General features: G+C 39.7%; 1 protein-coding gene and 1 long non-coding RNA gene across 3 annotated transcripts in view; both read right to left on the reverse strand.

The window, feature by feature from the left end:
• The window catches only part of LOC108588512 (uncharacterized), a 45,119-nt gene extending 32,304 nt beyond the window's left edge, over positions 1-12,815 (reverse strand). The window contains exons 1-3 of the long non-coding RNA XR_001907435.4: positions 12,671-12,815; positions 12,430-12,579; positions 5,802-5,855 (exon numbers count right to left, since the gene is read on the reverse strand). This is a non-coding gene — a long non-coding RNA (uncharacterized LOC108588512). The remainder of the gene's footprint in view (positions 1-5,801; positions 5,856-12,429; positions 12,580-12,670) is intronic.
• Positions 12,816-17,625: 4,810 nt separating this feature from the next.
• SLC15A2 (solute carrier family 15 member 2) overlaps positions 17,626-24,211 on the reverse strand; it is a 42,845-nt gene continuing 36,259 nt past the window's right edge. For both annotated transcript variants that reach the window (XM_002758746.6, XM_002758745.6), the window contains 3 exons: positions 21,185-21,331; positions 19,979-20,083; positions 17,626-19,628 (listed from right to left, as the gene is read on the reverse strand). In XM_002758746.6, the coding sequence (XP_002758792.3) occupies positions 19,452-19,628; positions 19,979-20,083; positions 21,185-21,331 (429 nt within the window). In that variant the 3' untranslated portion in view covers positions 17,626-19,451. The remainder of the gene's footprint in view (positions 19,629-19,978; positions 20,084-21,184; positions 21,332-24,211) is intronic.

Below are 24,211 nucleotides of genomic sequence, written 5' to 3' on the forward strand. Positions count from 1 at the left end.
TTACCCCTAGTGCTTTACCCTTATAATTCCATTTCATATATATTCCCCTAGGTTTTTACCAATAAAGCCTACTTCTGTTTTGTAACTTTTTGCTATGTTGGCCCTCTTGTCCCAAGTTTGACTTTGTAAATGGCCCTTGGGCTCTGGGAGGAAAGCAAGTGTTGGGCCATGTATCTTTAGTTTTGTAAAGATACATGTATCTTCAGTAAAGTGTATCTTTAGTTTTGTAAAGAATTGCCAAACTGTTTTATAGTGTGGCTGTATATTTTCATATTTCCAGCAGTGATGTATGAGTGATCCAGTCTCTTGGCACCCTATTCAGAAATTAGTGTTGAAACTATTTTTTAGTTATTCTGATAGATGTGTAATGATAACTTATTCTGGGTTCAAAGCAGCATCATTGTCTGGGGTAAATACCTGAGGTTTGTTGTCTCATACCAAGGGAATCAAGGATGTGGCCACACAAGTAGTGAATTTAAGAGTGGACGTTTAATAGGTGAAAGAAAGAGGAAAAAAATAGCTATCTCTCCTGCAGAGAGCGTGGGGTACCCAGGTATGTCTTCTGGTTCCATGGTAAAGTGCATGAGGTTTTATAGACTGGCCTGAGGAGGCAGTGTCTGATTTACACAGGGCCCAAAGATTGGTTGGACCAGGTGTGTCATTTACAGAGCATGTGAGGAAGGTGGACACCCCACCCTAATGTTTTATTATGCAAATAGGGTCTCCTTCTGGCCGACACCATGTTGTCTGCTCCTTACTGTACACGTTTGGGAAAAAAAAGGGGAGATGGAGGTGCCATGTCGAACATGTCTAGCCCACAGATAGCCTTTTCCTATTGGCATAGCTGCTGGCATTCACCTGTGTAAGTTTCCAGCTGGCTTATCTATGTCAGCAGCTCAATTTTACAGGCTGCTATTCATTAGACAACAAATTATTTGGGGGTTGCTTTTCATTTAAAAAAAAACCTTACTGAGGGCTCCCTTAACCTCACTAACTGCCTAAATAATTTCTTTTTAACTTCTGTATCAGTTTTAATTTTTATTTCCCTAGGGGCTAATGGAGTCAAGTATCTTTTCATGTGCTTACCTGTTATCCGTATGTCCTATTTGAGATGTCTGTGCATGTCTTTTGCCTGTTTCTAAATGAATTATTTATTTGTGTTGAGTTTTTGAAAGTTCTTATTATAGATCCTAGTTCTTTACTGAATATGTGGTTTGCAAGTGTTTTTGATCAGCCTGCAGTTTGTCTTTTAACCCTCTTCACATTGTAGGGTCTTTTAGGGGGGATGGGAGAGGGACAGCAGGGGGTGGGGAGGCTGGGGAGGGATAACATGGAGAGAAATGCCAGATATAGGTGATAGGGGGCTGGAGACAGCAAACCACATTGCCATGTATGTACCTATGCAACAATCCTGCATGATCTGCACATGTACCCCAGAACCTAATGTAAAATTAAAACAAAACAAAGAATGTCCAATGTTTCCAGCACTTTTTGTTGGAAAGTTATCCTTTCTCTATTGAATTGCTTTTGTACCTCTTCAAAAATAAGTGTAATTATCAATTCAATACCAAAGAAGAACAAACTTGGAGGACTACACTATCTGATTTAAATATTCACTATATAGCTACAGTAATCAAGTTTGGCATTAGCAAGAGAATAAACAAATTGATCAATAGAACAGTATAGAGAGCCTCAAAATAGACCCAACAAATACAGTGAACTCATCTTTAACAAGGAAGCAAAGGCAATACAATGGATCAAGGAGAGGCTTTTCAATATATGGTGTTAGAACAACTGAAAATCCACATGCTAAAAACCGAAAGTAGGCCAGGCATGGCAGCTCATGCCTATAGTCCCAGCACTTTGGGAAGATGAAGTGGGAGGATCCCTTGAGCTCAGGACTTCAAGACCAGCCTGGGCACAGGGCAAGACCTTGGCTCTACTACTACTAACAACAACAACAACAACAACAACAACAAATTAACCAGATGTGGTGGTGCACATCTGTAGTCTCAGCTACTTGGGAGGCTGATGTGGGAGGCTTGTCTGAACCCAGAAGGTCAAGGCTGCAGTGAGCCATAATTGCATCACTGCACTCCAGCCTGGGCAACAGAGTAAGACCCTGTTTCAAAAACAAAAACAATAAAACAAAACTGAAACTACACACAAACTTTATACACTTTACAAAAATTAACTCAAAATAGATTATAAACCTTAAAGTAAAATGCAAAAACTATAATGTAAAACTCCTAGCAGATAACATAAGGAAAAAATCTAGATGACTTGAGTTTGGTAATGACTCTGAGACCTAATACCAAAGGCAAGGTTAAAAAAAGAAATAATTTATAAGCTAGGCCTCACTTAAATAAAAAACTTCGGGCCAGGTGCGATGGCTCACACCTATAATCCCAGCACTTTGGGAGGCCGAGGCGGGTGGATCACAAGGTCAAGAGATCCAGACCACCCTGGCCAACATGGTGAAACCTCATCTCTACTTAAAATACAAAAATTAGCTGGACATGGTGGCATGAGTCTGTAGTCCCAGCTACTCAGGAGGCTGAGGCAGGAGAATTTCTTGAACCCAGGAGATGCAGGTTGCAGTGAACCAAGATCACGCCACTGCACTCCAGCCTGGAGACAGAGCAAGACTCCTTCTCAAAAAACGAAAGCAAACAAACAAGAAACTTCTTCAGGTGAAGTCTGATGGAAAGTCTTTGGCTTGTCTTCTTAGTCTACAGAGGCTTTTAAAAGGCAAATCTGAGATTTCCTGTTAGAAGTTCCAGTAAAGCAAACTTAAAAAGAGCCTATATGGTTAATCACAATACTTGTGGCACTTACGTAAATAATCAGGTCATGTTTAATGAGACCAGACTTACTCTGCAAACAAGTTAGTCTTACTATGATTACCTTTGACAGACATGGGGATGACTACAGAGAGAAAAATGTTTCAGTAGAAATTCATAGTGTACCATGTGTAACGTAGTGTTCTATCTGTAACAAGATTAGATTATCACATTGAGCACTATTCATTGTCTTTGAGGTTTTGTTAAACTAAACAGGATCCTGAATTCCAATAGTTTCTCTAATATCTGGCTACAACTCTCTAAGCTAGCATTTCCAGTTTTCTCCCACCTTTCTGACTTGAAACTGTTAACAACTAAGACTGCCCTTTTTCTAAAGTTCTGAAAGCTAAAGCTGGATGACTTGTTATAAACTTTAGATAAATCACCACAAGCTCAAATATAGACAACCTTGATGCCTGTTGCTGTGCAGGTCACTCAGAAAGTTCACTAGAACACTGAATATCACCAGAGATATTCAAACTACAAACCAGGAAAACCCATTAGATTTAAACTGCCATCCTCATTCCACCATCTAAGAGGCTTTGAGATCAAATCTAGAACTCTCTCAAGTGACTGCCTTACTGACTCAGAAACTGATTTATCATTTTTTCCAGTGATTAATCTTTAGGGTTTTTTTTTTTTTTGTATTTAAAAGGAAATGACTCTTATTAAATATCTGTTTGCTTGCACCATATTGAGGCCTAACTTTGATGGAACTCCCCTGCAACACTGCCTGCTGAAATAATACACTACTCTCTAACTCAATTGACTTGAGTTTAACTGAACTCAGGGATAAGAGACTGGCTCCATAAGATATAGGACTACAAACTCAGCTTTTTTTCTCTATCTCTCTTTCGAGATAGAGTTTCGCTGTTGTTACCCAGGCTGGAGTGCAATGGTGCAATCTCGGCTGACCACAACCTCCGCCTCCTGGGTTCAAGTGATTCTCCTGCTTCAGCCTCCTGAGTAGCTGAGATTACAGGCATGCACCAACACGCCTGGCTAATTTTGTATTTTTAGTAGGGATGGGGTTTCTCCATGTTGGTCAGGCTGGTCTCAGACTGCTGACCTCAGGTGATCTGCCCCTCTCAGCCTCCTGAAGTGTTTGGATTACAGGTGTAAGTCACCACACCCGGCAAACTCAGCTTTTAATATGTGAAACTTTCTGAAAATAAAGTTCAAAGGGAGGACGGTAAGTGACTAGAATGTGCCACTTTGGCATAAGGATTATTTTGAACTGAAAGCTAGTGGGGAAAAGCAGATATAAGAAGAGTTCTCTGTTCTCCCCCTATTTGCCTGAAAGCAGGAGATGTCTTGTCTAATGTTTCTGCATTAACATTCAGCTCCTCATTACTCATGTAATTTTCTGCAGCTGACTTGAATTTCTTCCCAGGAAATGGATTTTTCTTCTTTACCACATGGTCAGAGTTCAAATTTTCCAAACCTTTATGCTCTGTTTCTCTTTTCAATATAAGTTCTTATTTCAAATCATTTCTTTGTAAATGTGTATAACTGATTGCTTTCAGAAAAAGCCAAGTCACCTCTTGAATGTGTGCATTTTCTCCTGTCATTGTGTTGTTAGCTGGTTGCTGGATTATTTGTGTGGTTGCTTTATCGTGTCACTGGTCTGTGTATTTAAATGTGTTTCTGGTAGCAGTATTTTCTTTCAATATTTAGTGATCCCTTCAAGATCTCTTATAAGGCAGATCCCTCAACATTTGCTTATCTGAAAAGGATCTTATTTCTCTTTGCTTAGGAAGTTTAGTTTGGCTAGATATGAAATTTGTGGTTGAATATGTTTTTTCTTTAAGAATGTTAAATATAGGCCCCTAATCTCTTCTGTTTTACAGGGTTTCACCTGAAAGGTCCACTGTTAATCTGATGGGGTTTCCTTCATAGGTGACCTACTCTTTCTCTCTAGCTGCCTTCAACATTCTTTCTTTAATTTCAACCTTGGAAAATCTGACAATTATGTGTCTTGGGGCTGATCTTCTTGTGTAGAATCTTGCAGGAGTTCTTTGTATTTTCTGAATTTGACTGTTGGCCTCTCTAGCAAGGTTGGGGAAGTTTTTGTGGAAGATATCCTAAAATATGTTTTCCAGGTTGTTTGCTTTCTCCCCCTCCCTTTCAGAGATGTCAGTGATTCATATATTTGGCCTCTTTACATAATTTCATACTTCTTAGAGGTTTTGAATATCCATTTTTAATCTTCATTCTTTATTTTATTTATTTTTGTCTGACTGCCTTATTTCAGAGACCCAGTTTTCAAGTTCTGAAATTCGTTCCTCAGCTTGGTTTATTCTCCTGTTCATACTTGTGATTACATTGTAAAATTCCTTTACTTGTGCTATTCAGTTCTATCCGAGCCATTAGGTTCTTTTTTATACTAGCTATTTTGTCCTTCATCTCCTGTATTATTTTATTGTGATTCTTCGTTTCCTTGGATTGGGTTTTGTCATTCTCCTGAATCAGAGTGATCTTCATTCCTATCAACATTCTGAATTCTCTTTTTATCATTTCAGCCAGCTTAGCTTGGTCAAGAACTTTTGTTGGAGAATTGCTGCAGTGGTTTCAAAAACATATGACCATACCATTGGGTCTCACTTTTTTAATCTAGTTTATTATGCTGTGTCTTTTAAGTGGGACATTTAGCACATTTACATTTAAGGTTAATATTAATATGTGTGGATTTGATCCTATCATTGTGTTGTTAGCCATGTATTGTCTGGCCATGTGAGTTACTGGAGTTCTTGAGTGTTTTTTTTTTTTCCTCTCATCTCTGCATGTGGGTCTTTCTTCAACTGCAGTGTAAATTGAGTCAACAGGCTTATTTTCCAAGCCTTTGTATAGGGTCTTTATTTGAAGCTGACTTCTTGTCTTTGGTTTCAGAGTGGGGTATGTAAGTGAGGTATTTGGTGTATTGAAATTTGGGGTTGTGATCCAGTAGGTGGCACTTACATATATTGGTCAGTTGATAGACTCTTGTTCAGTTGTATGGCTCCCCTGAAAAACCTGCAAGAAGTATGAAATTATGTAAAGAGGACAAATATATGAATCACAACTGCACTTCTCACTGTTTCCTCACAGTTTCAGCCATGTTCTCTCTCAATACCTTGAAAGAGTAGGTTCCTCTCCCCACCATGTGCTGGCTGTAGATCACAGCTTGGTGCTCCTGGGCTGCCCACTGAAGCTCTGGGGCAACCTCAGTGTTTATGCTCCTTCCCCAACTCGGAGGCAGCACAGAAAGAGTTCTAAGTTGCAGTTATGGCCAATGATATTTTGCTTGTCTCCTGGGAGCTCCACCACAGAAATATGTAGGTCAGCAATTGCTCAGTGCAATCAGCCCAGGATGGAAAGGTCTGTGCTGTGGGCCAATGCTGGAGACTCCCTGTCTGTTGATGAGCAGGGAGGTTGGATGGGACCTGTGGGAGATAGACTGGCCTCCTCTTCCTGGGTCAACTGCAGCTTGTTGGAGGTGTGGATAAGGCCTTAGGCTCTTTGCTACTTTGTTAGTATGAGGGTAGCAAAGGCAGTTCTACCACAGAGGCAGAGACAGAGAGGCTTTCAGTTTCCCCTGGGGGCTCTGTTCAGGGAGTTGCAGAGCTGCTTCTGGCTCAATAGTTCTGGTGGATGGCTGGATGCCCAGGCCTGGAGGACCTGCCCAGTGAGGAGATATGGAAATGGGCATCCACATAACCATTTTTTTTGGTAGGGCTGCTGCAGTATACTGGGAGCCTACTCTACTCCCTAGTCATGGATTTTCCAGTACCTGGAGGTATCAATAGTGAAGGCTGTGAAACAGCAAATATGGTGGCCTGCTCCTCCCTCTGGGAGCTTTGTCCCAGGGAGATAGACTTGTTGCCAGCCTGAATGTACCTGTAGGATGTGGCTGGAGACTCCAGTTGGGAGGTCCCACCCAGTGAAGAGAAACAGGATTGAGGAACCACTTTAAAAAGGAGTCGGATCACATTTCTGTAGGGCAGCTGTGTTGTGCTAGGGGTCTGCTACTGCCCCTGGTCACTTCAAACTCTCCTAAGCCTGAAGACCAGAATGGTTAAGTAATCCAAATAGGAAAGATGGCAGCCCGGCCCTCCCTTTGGGAACGGCATCAGGGAGGCTTTAAATCTCTGTCAGCTGGAGAGCACTGGCAAGGGTGGCTGGAGACCCTGGTTGGGAGATTCCACATAGTGAGGAGGAATGGAATTGGAGACCTGCTTTAAAAAGCAGGCTGGAGATTCCTCCTCCCTGGGCAGAGCATCTCTGAAAAAAAGGCAGCAGCCCAGCCAGGGGCTCAGAGATAAAACTCCCATCTCCCTGGGACAGAGCACCTGGGGGAAGGGATGGCTGTAGCCACAGCTTCAGCAGACTGTCTACTGACTCTGTAGCAAATCTCCCAGCACAGCGCTCAAGCTCTCCTAAGGGTCAGACTGACTCCTCAAGTGGGTCCCTTGATCCCCATGACTCCTGACTGTGAGACACCTCCCAACAGGAGCTAACAGACACCTCATACAGGAGAGCTCTGGCTGACATCTGGTAGGTGGCCCTTTGGGACAAAGCTTCCAGAAGAAGGAACGAGCCCCAATCTTTGCTGCTCTGAAGCCTCCACTGGTGATACACAAGCAAACAGGGTCTGGAATGAACCTCCAGCAAACTCCAGCAGACCTGCAGTAGAAGGGCCTGACTGTTAGAAGAACTAACAAACAGAAAGAAATAGCATCAACATCAACAAAATGACCTCCACTCAGAAACCCCATCCAAAGGTCACCAACACCAAAACCCTAAGGTAGATAAATCCATGAATATGGGGGGAACCCATCACAAAAAGGCTGAAAATTCCAAAAACCAGAACACCTCTTCTCCTCCAAAGGATCACAACTCCTTGCCAGCAAGGGAACGAAACTGGATGGAGAACGAGTTCGACGAATTAACAGAAGTAGGCTTCAGAAGATGGGTAATAATAAACTCTTGAGTTACAGGAGCATGTTCTAACCCAATGTAAGGAAGCTAAGAACTTTGAAAAAAGGCTAGAGGAATTGCTAACTAGAATAACCAGTTTAGAGAAGTACATAAATGTCCTGATGGAGTTGAAAAACACAGCATGAGAACTTCGTGAAGCACATACACAAGTATCAATAACCAAATCAATCAAGTGAAAGAAAGGATATCATATATTGAAGATCAACTTAATGAAATAAAGCATGGAGATATTAGAGAAAAAAGAACGAAAAGGAAGAAACAAAGCCTCCAAGAAATATGGAACTATGTGAAAAGACCAAATCTACATTTCATTGGTGTACCTGAAAGTGATGGGGAGAAGGGAACCAAGTTGGAAAACACTCTTTAGGATATTATCCAGGAGAACTTCCCCAACCTAGCAAGACAGGCCAACGTACAAATTCAGGAAATACAGAGAACACCACAAAGATACTCCTAGAGAAGAGCAACCCCAAGACACATAATCATCAGATTCACCAAGGTTGAAATGAAGGAAAAAATGTTAAGGGCAACCAGAGAGGAAGGTTAGATTACACACAAAGGGAAGCCCATCAGACTAACAGCAGATCTCTTTGCAGAAACCCTATGAGCCAGAAGAGAGTGAGGGCCTATATTCAACATTATTAAAGAAAATAATTTTCAATTCAGAATTTCATATCCAGCCAAACTAAGCTTCATAAGTGAAGGAGAAATAAAATCCTTTACAGACAAGCAAATGCTGAGAGATTTTCTCACTACCAGGCCTGCCTTACAAGAGCTCCTGAAGGAAACATGGAAAAGAACAACTGGTACCAGCCACTGCAAAAACATACCAAATTATAAAGACCATTGACTCTATGAAGAAACTGCATCAACTAATGGACAAAATAACCAGCTAGCATCAAAATGACAGATCAAATTCACACATAACAATATTAACCTTAAATGTGAATGGGCTAAATGGCTCAATTAAAAGACACAGACTGGCAAATTGGATAAAGATTCAAGACTCATTAGTGTGCTGTATTCAGGAGACCAATCTCACATGCAAAGACACACATAGGCTCAAAATAAAGGAATGGAGGAATATTTACCAAGCAAATGGAAAGCAAAAAAAAAAAAAAAAAAAAAAAGAGCAGAGGTTATAATCCTAGTCTCTGATAAATAAGACTTTGCCCAACAAAGATCAAAAGAGACAAAGAAGAGCATTACATACTGGTAAAGGGATCAATGCAACAAGAAGAGCTAACTATCCTAAACATAAATGCACCCAATATAGGAGCACCCCGATTCATAAAGCAAGCTCTTAGAGACCTACAAAGAGACTTAGATTCCCACACAATATTAGTGGGAGAATTTAACACCCCACTCTCAATATTATACAGAACAATGAGACAGAAAATTGACAAGGATATTCACAACTTGAACTCAGCTCTGGATCAAGAGAACCTAATAGACATCTACAAAATTCTCCACCCCAAATCAACAGAATATACATTCTTCTCACCATCACATCACACTTATTCTAAAATTGACCACATAATTGGAAGTAAAACACTCCTCAGCAAATGCCAACCAAGGAGAATCATAACAAATAGTCTCTCAGGCCACAGTGGAATCAAATTAGAACTCAGGATTAAGAAATTCACTCAAAACTGCACAACTACATGGAAATTGAACAACCTGCTTCTGAATGACTACTGGGTAAATAATATAGTGAAGCCAGAAATAAATAAGTTCTTTGAAACCAAGAGATCAAAAACATAATATACCAGAATCTTGTAGACACAGGTAAAGCAGTATATAGAGGGACATTTATAGCACTAAATGCCCACAAAAGAAAGCAGGAAAAATCTAAAATCAACACCCTAACATCACAATTAAACGAACTAGAGAAGTAAGAACAAACAAATTCAAAAACTAGCAGAAGACAAGAAATAACTAAGATCAGAGCAGAACTGAAGAAGAAAGACATAAAAAAAAAAAAAACCCTTCAAAAAAATCCATGAATCCAGGAGCTGACTTTTTGAAAAGATCAACAAAATAGACAGACCACTAGTCAAATTAGTAAGGAAGAAAAGAGAGAAGAATCCAATAGATGCAATAAAAAGTGATAAAGGGGATATCACTACTGATTCCACAAAAATACAAACTACCATCAGAGAATACTATAAACACCTCTACACAAATAAACTAGAAAATCTAGAAGAAATAGATAAATTCCTAGACCCATACACTATCCCAAGTCTAAACCAGGAAGAAGTCAAATCCCTAAGTAGACCAATAAAAAGTTCTGAAATTGAGGCAGTAATTAATAGCCTACCAACCAAAAAAAGTCCAGAATCAGATATAGACCAATGGAACAGAACAGATCTCAGAAATAGCACCACACATTTAAAACCATCTGCTCTTTGGCAAACCTAACAAAAACAACCAATGGGGAAAGCATTCCTTATTTAATAAATGGTGTTGGGAAAACTGGCTAGCCATATGCAGAAAACTAAAACTGGACCCCTTCCTTACACCAAATACAAAACTTAACTCTAGATGGATTAAAGACTTAAATATAAGACCTAAAACCATAAAAGCCCTAGAAGAAAACCTAGGCAATACCATTCAGGATGGACCTGGGCAAAAACTTCATGACTAAAACACAAAAAGGAATGGCAACAAAAGCGAAAATTGACAAATGGGATCTAATTAAACTAAAGAGCTTCTGCACAGCAAAAGAAACTATCATCAGAGTGAACAGGCAGCCTACAGAATGGGAGAAAATTTTTGCAATCTACCCATCTGACAAAGGGCTGATATCCAGTATCTACACAGAACTTAAACAAATTTACAAGAAAAAACCCCATCAAAAAGTGGGCAAAGGATTTGAACATACACTGCTCATAAAAGGACATTTATGCAGCCAACAAACTACAAAAAAAGCCCATCATCACTGGTCATTAGAGAACTGCAAATCAAAACCACAATGAGATACCATCTCATGCCAGTTAGAACAGTGATTATTAAAAAGTCAGGAAACCACAGATGCTGAAGAAGATGTGGAGAAATGGGAACACTTTTACATTGTTGGTGAGTGTAAATTAGTTCCAGCATTGTGGAAGACAGTGTGGTGATTCCTCAAGGATCTACAACCAGAAATACCATTTGACCCAGCAATTTCCTTACTGGGTATATACCCAAAGGATTATAAATCATTCTATTATAAAGACACATCCACAAGTATGTTTATTGTGGTGGTGTTCATAAAAGCAAAGACTTGGAACCAACCCAAATGCCCATCAAAGATAAACTGGATTTTAAAAAAATGTGGCACATATACACCACAGAATACTATGCAGCCATAAAAAGGGATAAGTCCATGTCATTTACAGGGAAATGGATAAAGCTGGAAACCATCATTCTCAGCAAACTAACACAAGAACAGAAAACCAAACACCACATGTTCTCACTCATAAGTGAGAGCTGAACAATGAGAACATATGAACACAGGGAAGCGAACATCACACACTGGAGCCTGTCAGGGGGTGGAGGGGCTAAGGGAGGGAGAGCATTATCTATCATATCCTTTATATCCCTAATGTAGATGATGGATTGATGGGTGCAGCAAACCACCGTGGCACGTGTATACCTATGTAACAAACCTGCATGTTCTGCACATGTACCCCAGAAATTAAAGTATAATTTGAAAAAATAGAAAATAACAATACGATTTTAAAATAATATAAATTTTTAAAACACAATGTAACAACTATTTACAAAAAAAAAAAGTAGTCTTGCCATATTTTTGCAGAGCAGCTATGCTCTGCTGAGGGAACACTTTCATCCCCCAGTTGGCTTGGACTTTCTAAACCCTGAAGGCTGGAATAATTAATTATCCAAAGAGCAAAGATGGCAGCCCACCTCTCCCTCTGGGAGCTCCATCCCAGGGAGGTTTTAAATTTCTGTCAGCCGGAAAACACCAGTGAGAATGGCTCAAGACCCTGGTTGGAGGTCCTGCCCAGTGAGGCAGAATGAGATTGGGACACGTTTAAAAAAGGAATCTGGCTATGTTTTTAGACAGCTATGCTGTGCTGGGGAATCACTTCAGCCCCCAGTTGGCTTGGACTCTCCAAAGCCCAAAGGCTGGAACCACTAAGTTGGCCAAATGACAAAGATGGCAGCCTACCCCTCCCCCTAGGAGCTCTGTTTCAGTGAGGTGCAACAATGCTATCAGTGGCTGGTTGGAGTTCCAATCCAGTGGGTCTTGTCCTATGAAGTACCTGCAGACTATTGCTGCTCAGTCCCCTGTATTCAACCCTTTTCCTAGAGATATGTACAGGGGTCTGACCTCCCATTTTGCCAGAGTTGCAGTTACTTTTGCTGTGAAACCTGGAAAGCCCAAGTATCCAAGGCTCCCAGATGCCTTGTGTCTGAGTGGCTGCTTTGCCAAGACTCCCCATTGCTCCAGACTGAAGGCCCTGGTGAAGTGAGTTCAACCCAAGGGTTGTAAAGATCCATGGGAGAAGTGTGGGTTCCCAGGGATGCACATTCACTCACTGCTTTCCTGGGTGGGTGGGGGGATCCCCTAGCTCTGTATCTCCCAGGTGGGCAATCATCCTACCTTGCTTTTCTTCACGAGCGGGGTTGTTTCCTTGATTAGTCCTGATGCATATTCCTGGGTGTTTTAGTTGAAGGTGCTGTATTTATTCACCTTTTCCATTCTTCTCTGTATTAATTCATTTTCACACTGCTGATAAAGACATACCCGAGACTGGGAAGAAAAGAAGGTTTAATTGGACTTACAGTTCCACATGGCTGGGGAGGTCTCAGAATCATGGAGGGAAGCAAAATGCACTTCTTACATGGAAGCAGCAAGAGAAAAATGAGGAGGAAGCAAAAGTAGAAGCCTCTGATAAACCCATCAGATCTTATGAGACTTATTCACTATCACAAGAATAGCACAGGAAAGACTGGCTCCTGTGCAGATTTTCTCTCTGCATCATGTGGCCACTGCCAGGGGGTAGGGGAGGGGTGGCAACAGCAGTTCAACACCTCTCCAGTTCCTCTTTCAGTAATATGAAGTCAGTGCAATTACTGTGATCACTTACCTTATGTTTCATTCTTATGAGAGTGCTTTTTTGTGTGGATGGTTGTTCAGTTTGGTGTTCCTCTAGGGAGGACAATCAGTGCAGGCTTCTGTTCAGCCATCTTGCATTGCCTCTCTGGAAAACTCTACTTTCTGTGCCATTTCTCTTTAAAAAAATATTTTTAGTTTCAATAGCTTTAGGAGTACAAGTGATTTTTGCTTACATGGATGAATTGTACAGTGGTGAAGTCTGTGATTTTAGTGTATACAACACCCAAATACTGCACATTGTACCCAACAGGTGGTTTTCATCCCTTACTCCTCTCCCACCCTATCCCTTCTCCAAAGTCCATTATAGCACTCTGTATAGCTTTGCATACCCATAGCTTAGGTCCCACTTAGAAGCGAGAACATAATGGCATTTTATTTTCCATTCCTGAGTTACCTCACTTAGGATAATGGCCTTCAGTTCTATCCAAGTTGTGCAAAAAAATGCTATTTTCTTTTTAATGCCTGAATAGTAGTATTCCATTATATATCTATATTAGATTATCTATCTATCATCTCACATTTTCTCATCCACTCATGGATGGGTATTTAGGTTGATTCTGCATCTTTGCAATTGTGAATTGGGCCATGATAAACATATCAATGTAGGTGTCTTTTTTACATAATGACTTCTTTTCCTTTGGATAGATACCCAGGAGTAGGATTGCTGGGTCAAATGATAGATCTACTTAAAGTTCTTTAGAAATTTGCATACTGTTTTCCATAAAGGTTATATTAATTTACATTTCTACCAGTAGTGTATAAGAATTCCCTTTTAACATCTGCACCAACATCTATAAACATTGTTTATTATTAGTTGTATGTTTTTAGTAGATGCTCTTTACCAGTTTGAGGCAGTTCCCTTCTATTCCTGTTTTTCCTGAAAGTTTTTTTTTTTAATCATGAATGTTAAATTTTGTCAACTGTTTTTTCTGCTTTGACTAATATGATCATGTAATCTTTCTTGTTTAGCCTGCTAATAGGGGATACTTAACCCACTGACTTTTTTTTTTTTTTTTTGAGACAGGGTCTGGAGTGCAGGCTGGAGTGCGGTCATGTGACCATGGCTTACTCTAACCTAGAACTCCTGGACCCAAGCAATTCTTCTGCCTCAACCTCCTGAGTAGCTGGGGTTATAGGCACACACCACTATGCCTGGCTAAATTTTTTTATTCTTTCATAGAGTTAAGGTCTTGCTAGTTTTCCCAGGCTGGTCCTGAAGCCCTGGCCTTAAGTGTTGCTCCCACTTCAGCCTCCCAAAGTGGTGGTATCACAGGTATGAGCCACTGCACCCAGCCCCATTGACGTTTAATGTAATTCTGATATGTTAGGACTTATGTTTGCCATTTTATTTTTTTCTGCATGTTCTCTCTATTTGCCTTTTTCTGCCTTCCTGTGGGTTATGTGAACTTTTTATTTTTTAAGCATCCTATTAGTTTTATCTATAGTGTTTTTGAGTACATCTCCTTATACAGCTTTTTTAAAGTGATAACTCAAGGCATTATATTACATTACATTACACACATACACAGATTTGCCTCTTGCAAAATATATATTTGATTTTAAAAATTTGAAGAAATATTAGGTAGTGTGTAAAAATTGGATAATTTATGTCAGCTGATCAAACTTCAGAGAAAGATCTCCTCATATTTAGGATTATCTCTCACATCAAGAAAAATATAAATGGTCTGCAAGATCAAGATATATTTTCGGCCATTGAAATCTGCATCCCCAAAGGTGCTGCTGTGAGGACTGAACAAGTATGGAATGCTAAATATTTTAACATTAGGAAGGCCAAACAATAATTAAGTATAACAAACATAAGCCGTGGTGCTGGAGCAAGGTCACAAAGGTCCCCTGTTTGGCTCATTAAATTGCTATTTTGTAGGGAAGTCTAGGGGGTGCCTGGCAGAAAAGGCACAGGGCTGCCAAGGTAATGAAGGAGCACTTAGCGCTTTGGGTAATGGCTGTTTCACTAAGGAGAACAGAAAATCCAGTATGTACTATGATGGTACAGGCCTTAAGATTGAAAAATATTATTGTGGGTAAAATGCTTAGCACAATCCTTGAACTTAGCAAGTGCTCACTTAATAGTCATTTTTTTTTTTGAGACGGAGTCTCACACTGTCACCCACGCTGGAGTGCAATGGTGCAATCTCAGCTCACTGCAACCTCTGCCTCCCAGGTTCAAGTGATTCTCCTGCCTCAGCCTCTTGAGTAGCTGGGATTACAGGTGCGTGCCAACGCGCCCAGCTAATTTTTGTATTTTTAGTAGAGACGGGGTTTCAACATCTTGGCCAGGCTGGTCTCGAACTCCTGACCTCGTGATCCACCCACCTTGGCCTCCCAAAGTGCTGGGATTACAGGCATGAGCCACCGTGCTTGGCCTGCTCATTCTTATTCTACTACTTCCTCCTTTCCTTCCCTCTCCTCCTCCTGTTTCTTGTTTTTGTTCTCTATATTGCATTATCTAAAAACATGTATGAGGCCTACAATGTTGAATATAAAGTTTCGTTGCTGTCAAAATTTTCAGCCTTTCATGAAACTAAATCAGAGGTTCCCCCTTTCTTGAGTCTCTTTGTGTCTCAGTAACTATTTTATCCTCTAGGCCAAAAGAAATACTCAATGGCTCTATTTATTAAATAGGTAGATCCAAACAACATCTTAATGTGCTAACAACTTAGTAGCCATTTGGAAAAAAATATAAACATAAAAGACAAATCATATTTTAATTTTATTCTTAAATAACTGTAGTTACCTACTAATGGGATGTATATACCTGTTGGACACTACACAAATTCCCCAACTGTGGAATGTAATGCCACCCTCACTGCCTATTCTGTCAGAGACATTTGAACCAGAGCAACTCCATCTTGAATAGGGGTTGGGTAAAATAAGGCTAAGACCTTATCTCTCTTTCTGTCTCTCTCTCTCTCTTCATTTTTGAGACAGGGTCCTATTGCCAAGGCTGGAGTGCAGTGGTGTGATCATAGCTCTTTGTGGCTTTAAGCACTTGGGCTCAAGGAATCGTTCTGCCTCAGCCTCCTGAGAGGCTAGGGTTACAGGTGCACACCACCACACCTGGCTAATTTTTTTATTTTTGTTTTTTTGTAGAGAGGGGGTATCATTATGTTGTCAAGGCTGGTCTTGAACTCCTGGCTTCAAAGAATCTTTCTCCTTCATCCTTGCAAAGAACTGAGATTATAGGTGTGAGTCACCACACCTGGCTGATTTCTTTCTTTTAAATTGTGTATCCAAACTACACTCACATCTTGTCAGTTCTAGCTTAAAGTTTAATTCCAAGTCAAACCATTTCTCTCCACCTCCACTGCTATCCCCTTTTCCAAGTCACAACCATCTATTGCCTGAACTATTGCAAAAGCCTCCTAATTGAACTCCCTACTTCTTTTCCTTCCTGACTATAGATAATTCTCCATTCATCAGCCAAAGTAATCTTAAACAGAGAATCACATTACGTCACTCTCACGTTCTAAACCTCCAATGATTTAACAAGTCACTTAGAATAACATCAAAATGGCTTACAATGGTGACAAGACCCTACATGATCTGATCCCTACCTTCCTCTGACTGTATCTTTTACCTCTTTGCCCCTTACTCTTGTCAAACTGTCCTTCTTGCTCTTCTTCACTACATCATTACTTCCTTAAGGCCTTTGAAGTCTCCAGGATCTTGACAGTGAAGATAAGCAGGTATAGTGGATTATTCATCTTTTTTTTAAAATTTTTTTTAATTAAAAATAAAACCACAACAACAACCCTGGGAGGTAGGCACTAGATATTACCCCAGTTTACAGATAAGAAAGCTGAGAAGGCCATGTACCCCAAAACCTAAAATGCAAGAAAAAAGAAAAAAAAAAAAGAAAGCTGAGAAGGCAAGCAGCTGGCTCAGGGGCACAAGGTAACCAAGGTAACACGGGCAAGCAACAGAGTCAGCACTTTGGAATTGCTCTCACAGGGTGCCAGTGCTCCTGGAGAGAAGGTAGGATTTGAAATCAAAAGACATGCATTCAAATGCTGGCTCCACTATCAGAGTCATATGACCTCAGGTGAGTTACCTAACATTACTTACCCTCTGCTTCCTCCTTAGTACAAAGGAGAGGATTCCTACCCCACAGAATTTCTGTGGGGATTAAGAAAGCTTAGAGGTGTCAAGTTGTTGGAACATAGGATTATTCATCTTTGTTTCTCCAATAGTAACTCAGCGAAGGGCATTAACAGAAGTGCATTGTTTGAAGAAAGGCAGGGGCTAGTTCTTCCAGTCAGACTACTTTGAAATGTTGTATTTGGCTCCAGGTATTTCATATTAAGGTATCTTAATATTAATTGCTGTATTTCAGATAAAGGGTGTTTTTCAGAAGAGAAAAAGTAGGACGGTAAAAGGACAAATTATGCCAGGTGAGGAACCATTACAGGAACCATGAATCTTTACCTTGAGTATTGATGATTAGGGAAGAACCATGAAAGTTCTTCCCAAATAGCTAAACATCTGCCACATGAAAAAGGGGGTTATACTTATTCTTATTAGCTACAGAGGGAAAAAAAACAATGGTAGGAGGTGTCAGAGAGGAAGTTTAGCACAAGGAAGAACTGCTCAACAGCTTTTTCAAAACCAATGTTCTGCAGAATACGATATCATGTTAATTTAAACACCATATATTGTGTCTTTACTACAAGATATCTCGGAGTCTTTAATATGCAAATGTTAAGAAAAGGATACAGTATGCCACATTTCCCAAACTTACTTGTCCACCGACATTCGTATTTACAGATCAGTGTTAACGTCTCTTGAAACAATAGTCATAAAACAGTTTGGATTAAAGCTGTTTAAACATGAACAGGCTGGCTTCTAAATGAGGAGGGTCAGGTTCACATCAAGATAGCTAGAAAAACTGGTTGGTCTTGCTGCCACTTTTGTACTTCTGAAATGCTTGTCATTAAAATTGAAGTATATAAAGTTTGGGCAACTGGAGCAAATTCTCTTATCTGTTAATAGTAACATTGTCTGTTAATATTAACAGTATGAGTACCTGTTAACATTAACAGTGTTACCTGTTATCATTAACAGTGTGAGTCCCAACGCTGTTCTACATGAGAATAATGTTTTAAAACCATGGAAATGAGGCTCTCTAGAACAGTGATTCTGAACTTTTCTTCTTAGCAACACACTGCACACTCATGACATTCCCGTGTCTGTCCTGATTCATTCATTGTGTGTGAAGTAATGTTTCTCAATTTTTTTCATGAACACACACATACACACAAAAAAACCACTCATGCTCTGCTACATCCACTCCCACAAATTTTGATAGGAACCTTATATAGGACCATACCCCTCTATTGACTATTTTCATTTTAGAACCTCAAACCTAGAGTATTAATATAACTTTTTTTGAATAAAAAGAAAATTTCTAGTCTTCAAGGAAGAAATGGTGTTTAAAACTTATGGGAAAAGCAAATCAGGAAAAAACCCAGAAAAGGAACTACTACTTTGATATTTATGAGGCTAAATGGAAACATTAAAAAAGGAAGTTGGACTTATAGAAACATTGTTGTTATTGAAGATTTGCTGCAATAAGCAAGACAAGATGTAAAAATAAGATTAAGCTGTTCAGAAAGGTTGATAAGACAAGGTTGCAAATTATAATTATTGTTTATGTGATTGTTCACTGAAGGGCATAGTCCAGCACTAGATGCTAAGGAAAATGTACTCTGTAAAAGAATGAATGGCTCTTCAGGATTTCTACAATTTATACTCTACAATTTATACCTGTTCCTGCTCTCCATAACTATGTTTACTAATGTTTATTATCTCTAATCTGCTTTCCATGATCTATCCATACTGAGAAACAAGTGTTTGGATATGTAAATAAAATACTATCATAAGAAGAAAGATAAAACTTCTCTGTGTGTTAATAAAATGGCATTCTGCTTCCTACCATCCATATTGACAAACTTACTGAAGTCTTATCAAACCTAGATAGCTGTCAAACCAGGCCCTAGCTGGACCAGATCACATCATACATATCAATCTTTGATGTCCCTGTGAATAGCATAATTACACTACTTATTTTAAAAAAGCTTGAAATACCATTTATTTGTTATTCTGCAATTTTGCCCCTAAATCAGCACCTCAAAAATTAGTCCTAAGTAGAAAGTTACCTACAAAATAATTCCCATTAACTTTGCATACCCACAGAGAATGATCTCCATTATCCATGTGTATTTTCATGGCCATTTGGAGATACCAAGCCAGCTCCAGAAATACTGCACAAGTTTTAATGAGTTCACTGATAGATAGGTAGACATAGAGTCTCAGGGGCTTTGTTTAAAGATGTACTGGAAAACCAGTCCTGGAACTTCTGTCATTGGAGAAGGGTGGAGGAGATCAGCTCTGATATGATGCTATCTCTCTTGTTTAATCCAGTAGAGGAAAAAAATTGCTTGAAGACAGGGCCAGGAACTGGGGTCAGGACAGAGTCCAGGGAGTCATCAGAGCTTTGTCTTCTTGGTCTCTAGGTTGATCACGTTCCCTTGGATGTGAGGAATCTGCTTATCTGCTGGATCCTGCATATCCTCTGTCTTCACAGGAACATAGTTGTAGCCCATGATGGAGAAGAGCAGGCAGACCACCAGCAGGAGGCAGGAAAACAAAATGAATTCAGCCCACTGCAGGGAGAAATAAATATGAGAAGAATATGGAGAAACCTGAAACTAAAGAGATCTTTACAGGATGAGGACTGGAGAGCGGACTGACTGGGATCACCCGTTTAACTAGACTTTTGCTGGACAAAGACTAGGTTCACTGGCATCTCCTCACATAGGTATATTGCAGTCATTACTGCCACTTACATATGTCTATTTTCCTGGTAAAGTCTATTTTCCTGTGTATCTAACCCATTTCATGTCACAGCACTGAGTGGGGAATGTGGGAGGCAGAGAGAGGGGGAGAAAGGGAGAAGAGAAAGCTGGAGGAAAAACTTGAGTAGAAATGAATCTTGCTTCCCTCAGATCCATACCTGTACCAGGCCACTGAACTGTGCCACAACAAGCACGATGATATTCCCAGCTGCGACTGTCAACAGCCAAGCTGCCTGGAGTACAGATTTCATGCTAGAGGGAGCCTGGGAAGGACACAAGTTTGAAAGTAAACAAACTCCCTACACTGCCCTCATGCCCCATGCATCCAGGAAACTTTCCAAGTTAGAACTTCCCTCAGTAAGTTCAGCTACCACATTGATTCAGAGAGTGATAATAATGCTAACAGTAAGAATAAGATGAAGCTCCTTTTTTTTTCTTTTTGTGGAGAATGGAGTCTTGCTATATTGCCCAGACAGGTCTCGAACTCCTGGGCTCAAGCTGTCCTCATGTCTCTGCCTTCCGAAGAGCTGGGATTACAGGCATGAGCCACAGCGCCTGGCAAGATGAAGCTCTTAATTGAGTATTTTAATTCATTATGTCATATAATCTTCCTTACAACCCTAAGAGATAAGTTCTATTGGTATTCATATACATTTTTAAAATAGCACTACAGGATGGGAGCGGTAGCTCACGCCTATAATCCCAACCACTTTGGGAGTCCAAGGTAGGTGGATCATCTGAGGTCAGGAATGAGACCAGCCTGGCCAACATAGTGAAACCCTGTCTCTACTAAAAATACAAAAATTAGCCTGGTGTGGTGGTGTGTGCCTATAATCCCAGCTACTTGGGAGGCCAAGGCAGTAGAACTGCTTGAATTGGGGAAGCAGATGGAGTCTTGCTCTGTCACCCAGGCTGGAGTGCATTGAGCCAAGATCTTGCCACTACATTCCAGCCTGGGTGACACAGTGAGACTCCATCCAAAAAAAAAAAAAAAAAAATTATATATATACATACATATACATTTTATAGCATTACAGAGATAGTAATTTATTTGCTCAAGGTTACACAATAGGACATGCAGCCAAAATTTGAACATGGGTAGTCTGACTCTGCAGCCCTTCATTTTAATCTTTAATCTCTTTCCTAGAACCCCAAAATCATAGACTCCCATACTGTACTGTCATGATCTGAGGAGCCAAGATGCTCAGGTGACATATATTCAGGATCATAAATAAGGAACCTAAGGCCAAAAGAGATGGAGGTCCTGGCCAGGATCACATACCTATTTAAGTCAGTGCTAGAATTAAAATGCACCATCCTTCAAGCAATGTCTCAATTTCTACCTTCTATTTGCAAAAACTTACCTGAGAATAAGAAAACTCAAGACCTGTGACAGAGAACATGACCTCTGCAGCTGTAACCAGGGCATACTGTGGTAGCTGCCATGCAATAGACATTTTGTTCGCTGGAATGTCTTCAATCTTCCAGGCCTGAAGACCCTGATTGGTGCTCTTAGAGAAAAAGAAAATGGACTTGTCAGTAGTCTCAAGTAAATATTCCTAACTACAGCATTCTATGATCTTATATCTATCCTTTTTGTATTTTCATTCTTCTGCCACTTTCAGGAAATTGAGTATTTCTATACAATTCCACCTTTTCGAAACTTCTTTTGGTAATATTACACTCACTTGTCTAGATTCAGCCAGATATCATTATTGACAAAGCCTTTAAATGAGAGAATATTTCGATATTGCGGTTTGGATTTCCACCATTTTGCCTTATCAGACATTTAGATCCTGGACAACATTTTGAACGTAAAATGGCATCTAAATTATGCAAACAAAATAAAGTTTCAGAAAGCATTTTCTTGAGAAAAGTTTAATTTCTTATTCTAATTTCTATGCAAGTACAACTAAAGTGCTTTTAACATTTGCTATTTTGATTTTAATTTTACTGAAATTACTTTTATTAGAATGAATTATTCTTTTGATAACACATTGAAGTTTTACTGGTCAATTTTTTTAAATCCATATCAAATGCCACCTACTATTTTGATTTCTCTTCACTGACTTTTTTCTTTTTTGAGACAGGATCTTGCTCTGTCAGTCAGGTTGAAGTGCAGTGGCACAATCACAGCTCACTGTAGTTTTGATCTCCTGGGCTCAAGCAATCCTTCCTCCTCAGCATCCCAAGTAGCTGGGACTACAGGTATGTGCCACCATCATGCCCAGTTAACTTAAAAAATTTGAGATTTTTTTGTAGAGATGGAGTGTCATTATGTTGACCAGGCTAGTCCTGAGCTCCTGGCCTCAAGCAACCCTCCTTCTTTGGCTTCCCCAAAGTGCTAGGATTATAGGCATGAGCCACAGTGCCTGGCCCAAGCCATTATTTTTTAAATCAAAATTTACACATTCAAATTTTATAAAAAAGATGTAATTTTTCTGTAAAATTTTGACTAAAAAGAGTTTTTATCAGGGTGAAGTTTTTGTTAATATTAACAAATATATGTGACTCCACAATCAGGTTTTGTTTCTTTGGTCTAAAAGCACTGTCACTATAAGCATGTTTTTAGCTATGGTTGGTTTTATGTAGATAATATCTAATATCTTTTATTATAAATGAAATATTTTAAAAATTATATGTATATTTCTTGAAGGGGCTCAGAAAAAGAAAAAAGAAGAAAAAAGTCATATATACATGTTATAGTCCATTTTCACACTGCTGTAAAGAACTAGCCAAGGCTGGGTAATTTAAAAAGGAAAGACGTTTAATTGGTTCACAGTTCCACATGGCTGGAAACTTACACTCATGGTGGAAGGTGAAGGAGAAGAAAGCCTGGACCTTTTCACATGGTGGCAGGAGAGACAAGAGTGAGGAGCAAAGGGGGAAGAGCCCCTTATAAAACCATCATCTCTCATGAGAAGTCACTATCACAAGAACAGAATGGGGGAAACTGCCTCCAAGATCCAATCACCTCCCACCAGGTCTCTCCCTAGACATGTGGGGATTACAATTCAAGATGAGATTTGGGTGGGGACACAAAGCTTAACCATATAAATACATTTCTTGAAGTAAAAGTATTATTAGGAATTAGGTGTAATATACAAATACATGAGACAAAAATAGCATAGTTAAAATATCAAGGTCAAAAGTCCTTCAGATAAAAAATCTTTGACATCTAAATGCCCTTACTCCTCTGAATCAAATGGCCTCTTACTATCTTAAAATAGTAAGATAAAGGAATCTTCTTTTCTGAGTTGATAGTGTAAACAATACCTAGGCATCTGCTTGTGTTTTCTCAGCATAAGAAGAGACTATGGCCAGAGCTTCTAAATCAAAGTCAGATATTAAATGCTCATAGGCAGGTAAGTAAGTAAATGAAAGAGGCTAAAAGGAAATGATGGGGCCTATGATGAACTGGACAGCACAGGTCCTGTCTAAAGGACACAGCCACTATAGCACCAGACAGTTGACACAGTAATACCTGTTAGGAAATCTTTTGATTTTTTTCCCCAAGAAATGTTAGTAATACAACTTCTTAGGTGTAATCTCTTGAATTTACTGGCAATCAATTCTTCTGTTATTTTTGTCAATACTGTGCAGGCCAAAGAAGATTATGACTATGAAAGAAATTGGGCCCCCAGACCTCAAATTTATGGCCTCTACTCTAGATGCTTATTAGATCCTGGTATTCAGAAATGATACATATGGACTCTATATTAAGCAGCATATGAGAGACAGAAGAAACAAAAAATGAAATAACACCAGGAACACAAGTGTTATGGGATGAATCATGTCCCCCAAAACTCATATGCTGAAGTCCTAAAACCAAGTATCTCAGAATATGATCTTACTGGGAAACAGGATTGTTATATATGTAATTAGTCATGTTGAAATAAGGTCATTAGGGTGGGTCTAATCCAATGACAGATATCCTTATAAAAAAAAATGTGGGCAATAAATTTGGACACAACCAGACACATAGGAGGAACACCATGTGAAGATGAAGGCAGATATTAGGGTAATTCTTCTGTACACCAAGGAATACCAAATATTTCCAGCAAATTGCCAGATGCCATGGCAGAGGCATGGAACAGATTCTTCACAGCCCTCAGAAGGAACCAACCATACCAATACCTTGATCTCAGACTTCTAGCCACCGTAACTGTGAAACAATACATTTCTATCCTGTAAGCCACTCAGCTTGTAGTACTTTATTACAGCAGCCCTAGAAAATTAATAGAATTATAGCCTGGTGCAGTGAGTGGTTCATGCCTGTAATCCCAGCACTTTGGGAGGTTGAGGCGTAAGAATCACTTGAAGCCAGGAGTTTGAGAGCAGCTTGGTCAACATAGTGAGACCTCTTCTCTTAAAAAAAATTTGTTTTAAAT

This window comes from Callithrix jacchus, chromosome 15 (genome assembly GCF_049354715.1).
Source record: "Callithrix jacchus isolate 240 chromosome 15, calJac240_pri, whole genome shotgun sequence".
NCBI lineage: Eukaryota > Metazoa > Chordata > Mammalia > Primates > Cebidae > Callithrix > Callithrix jacchus.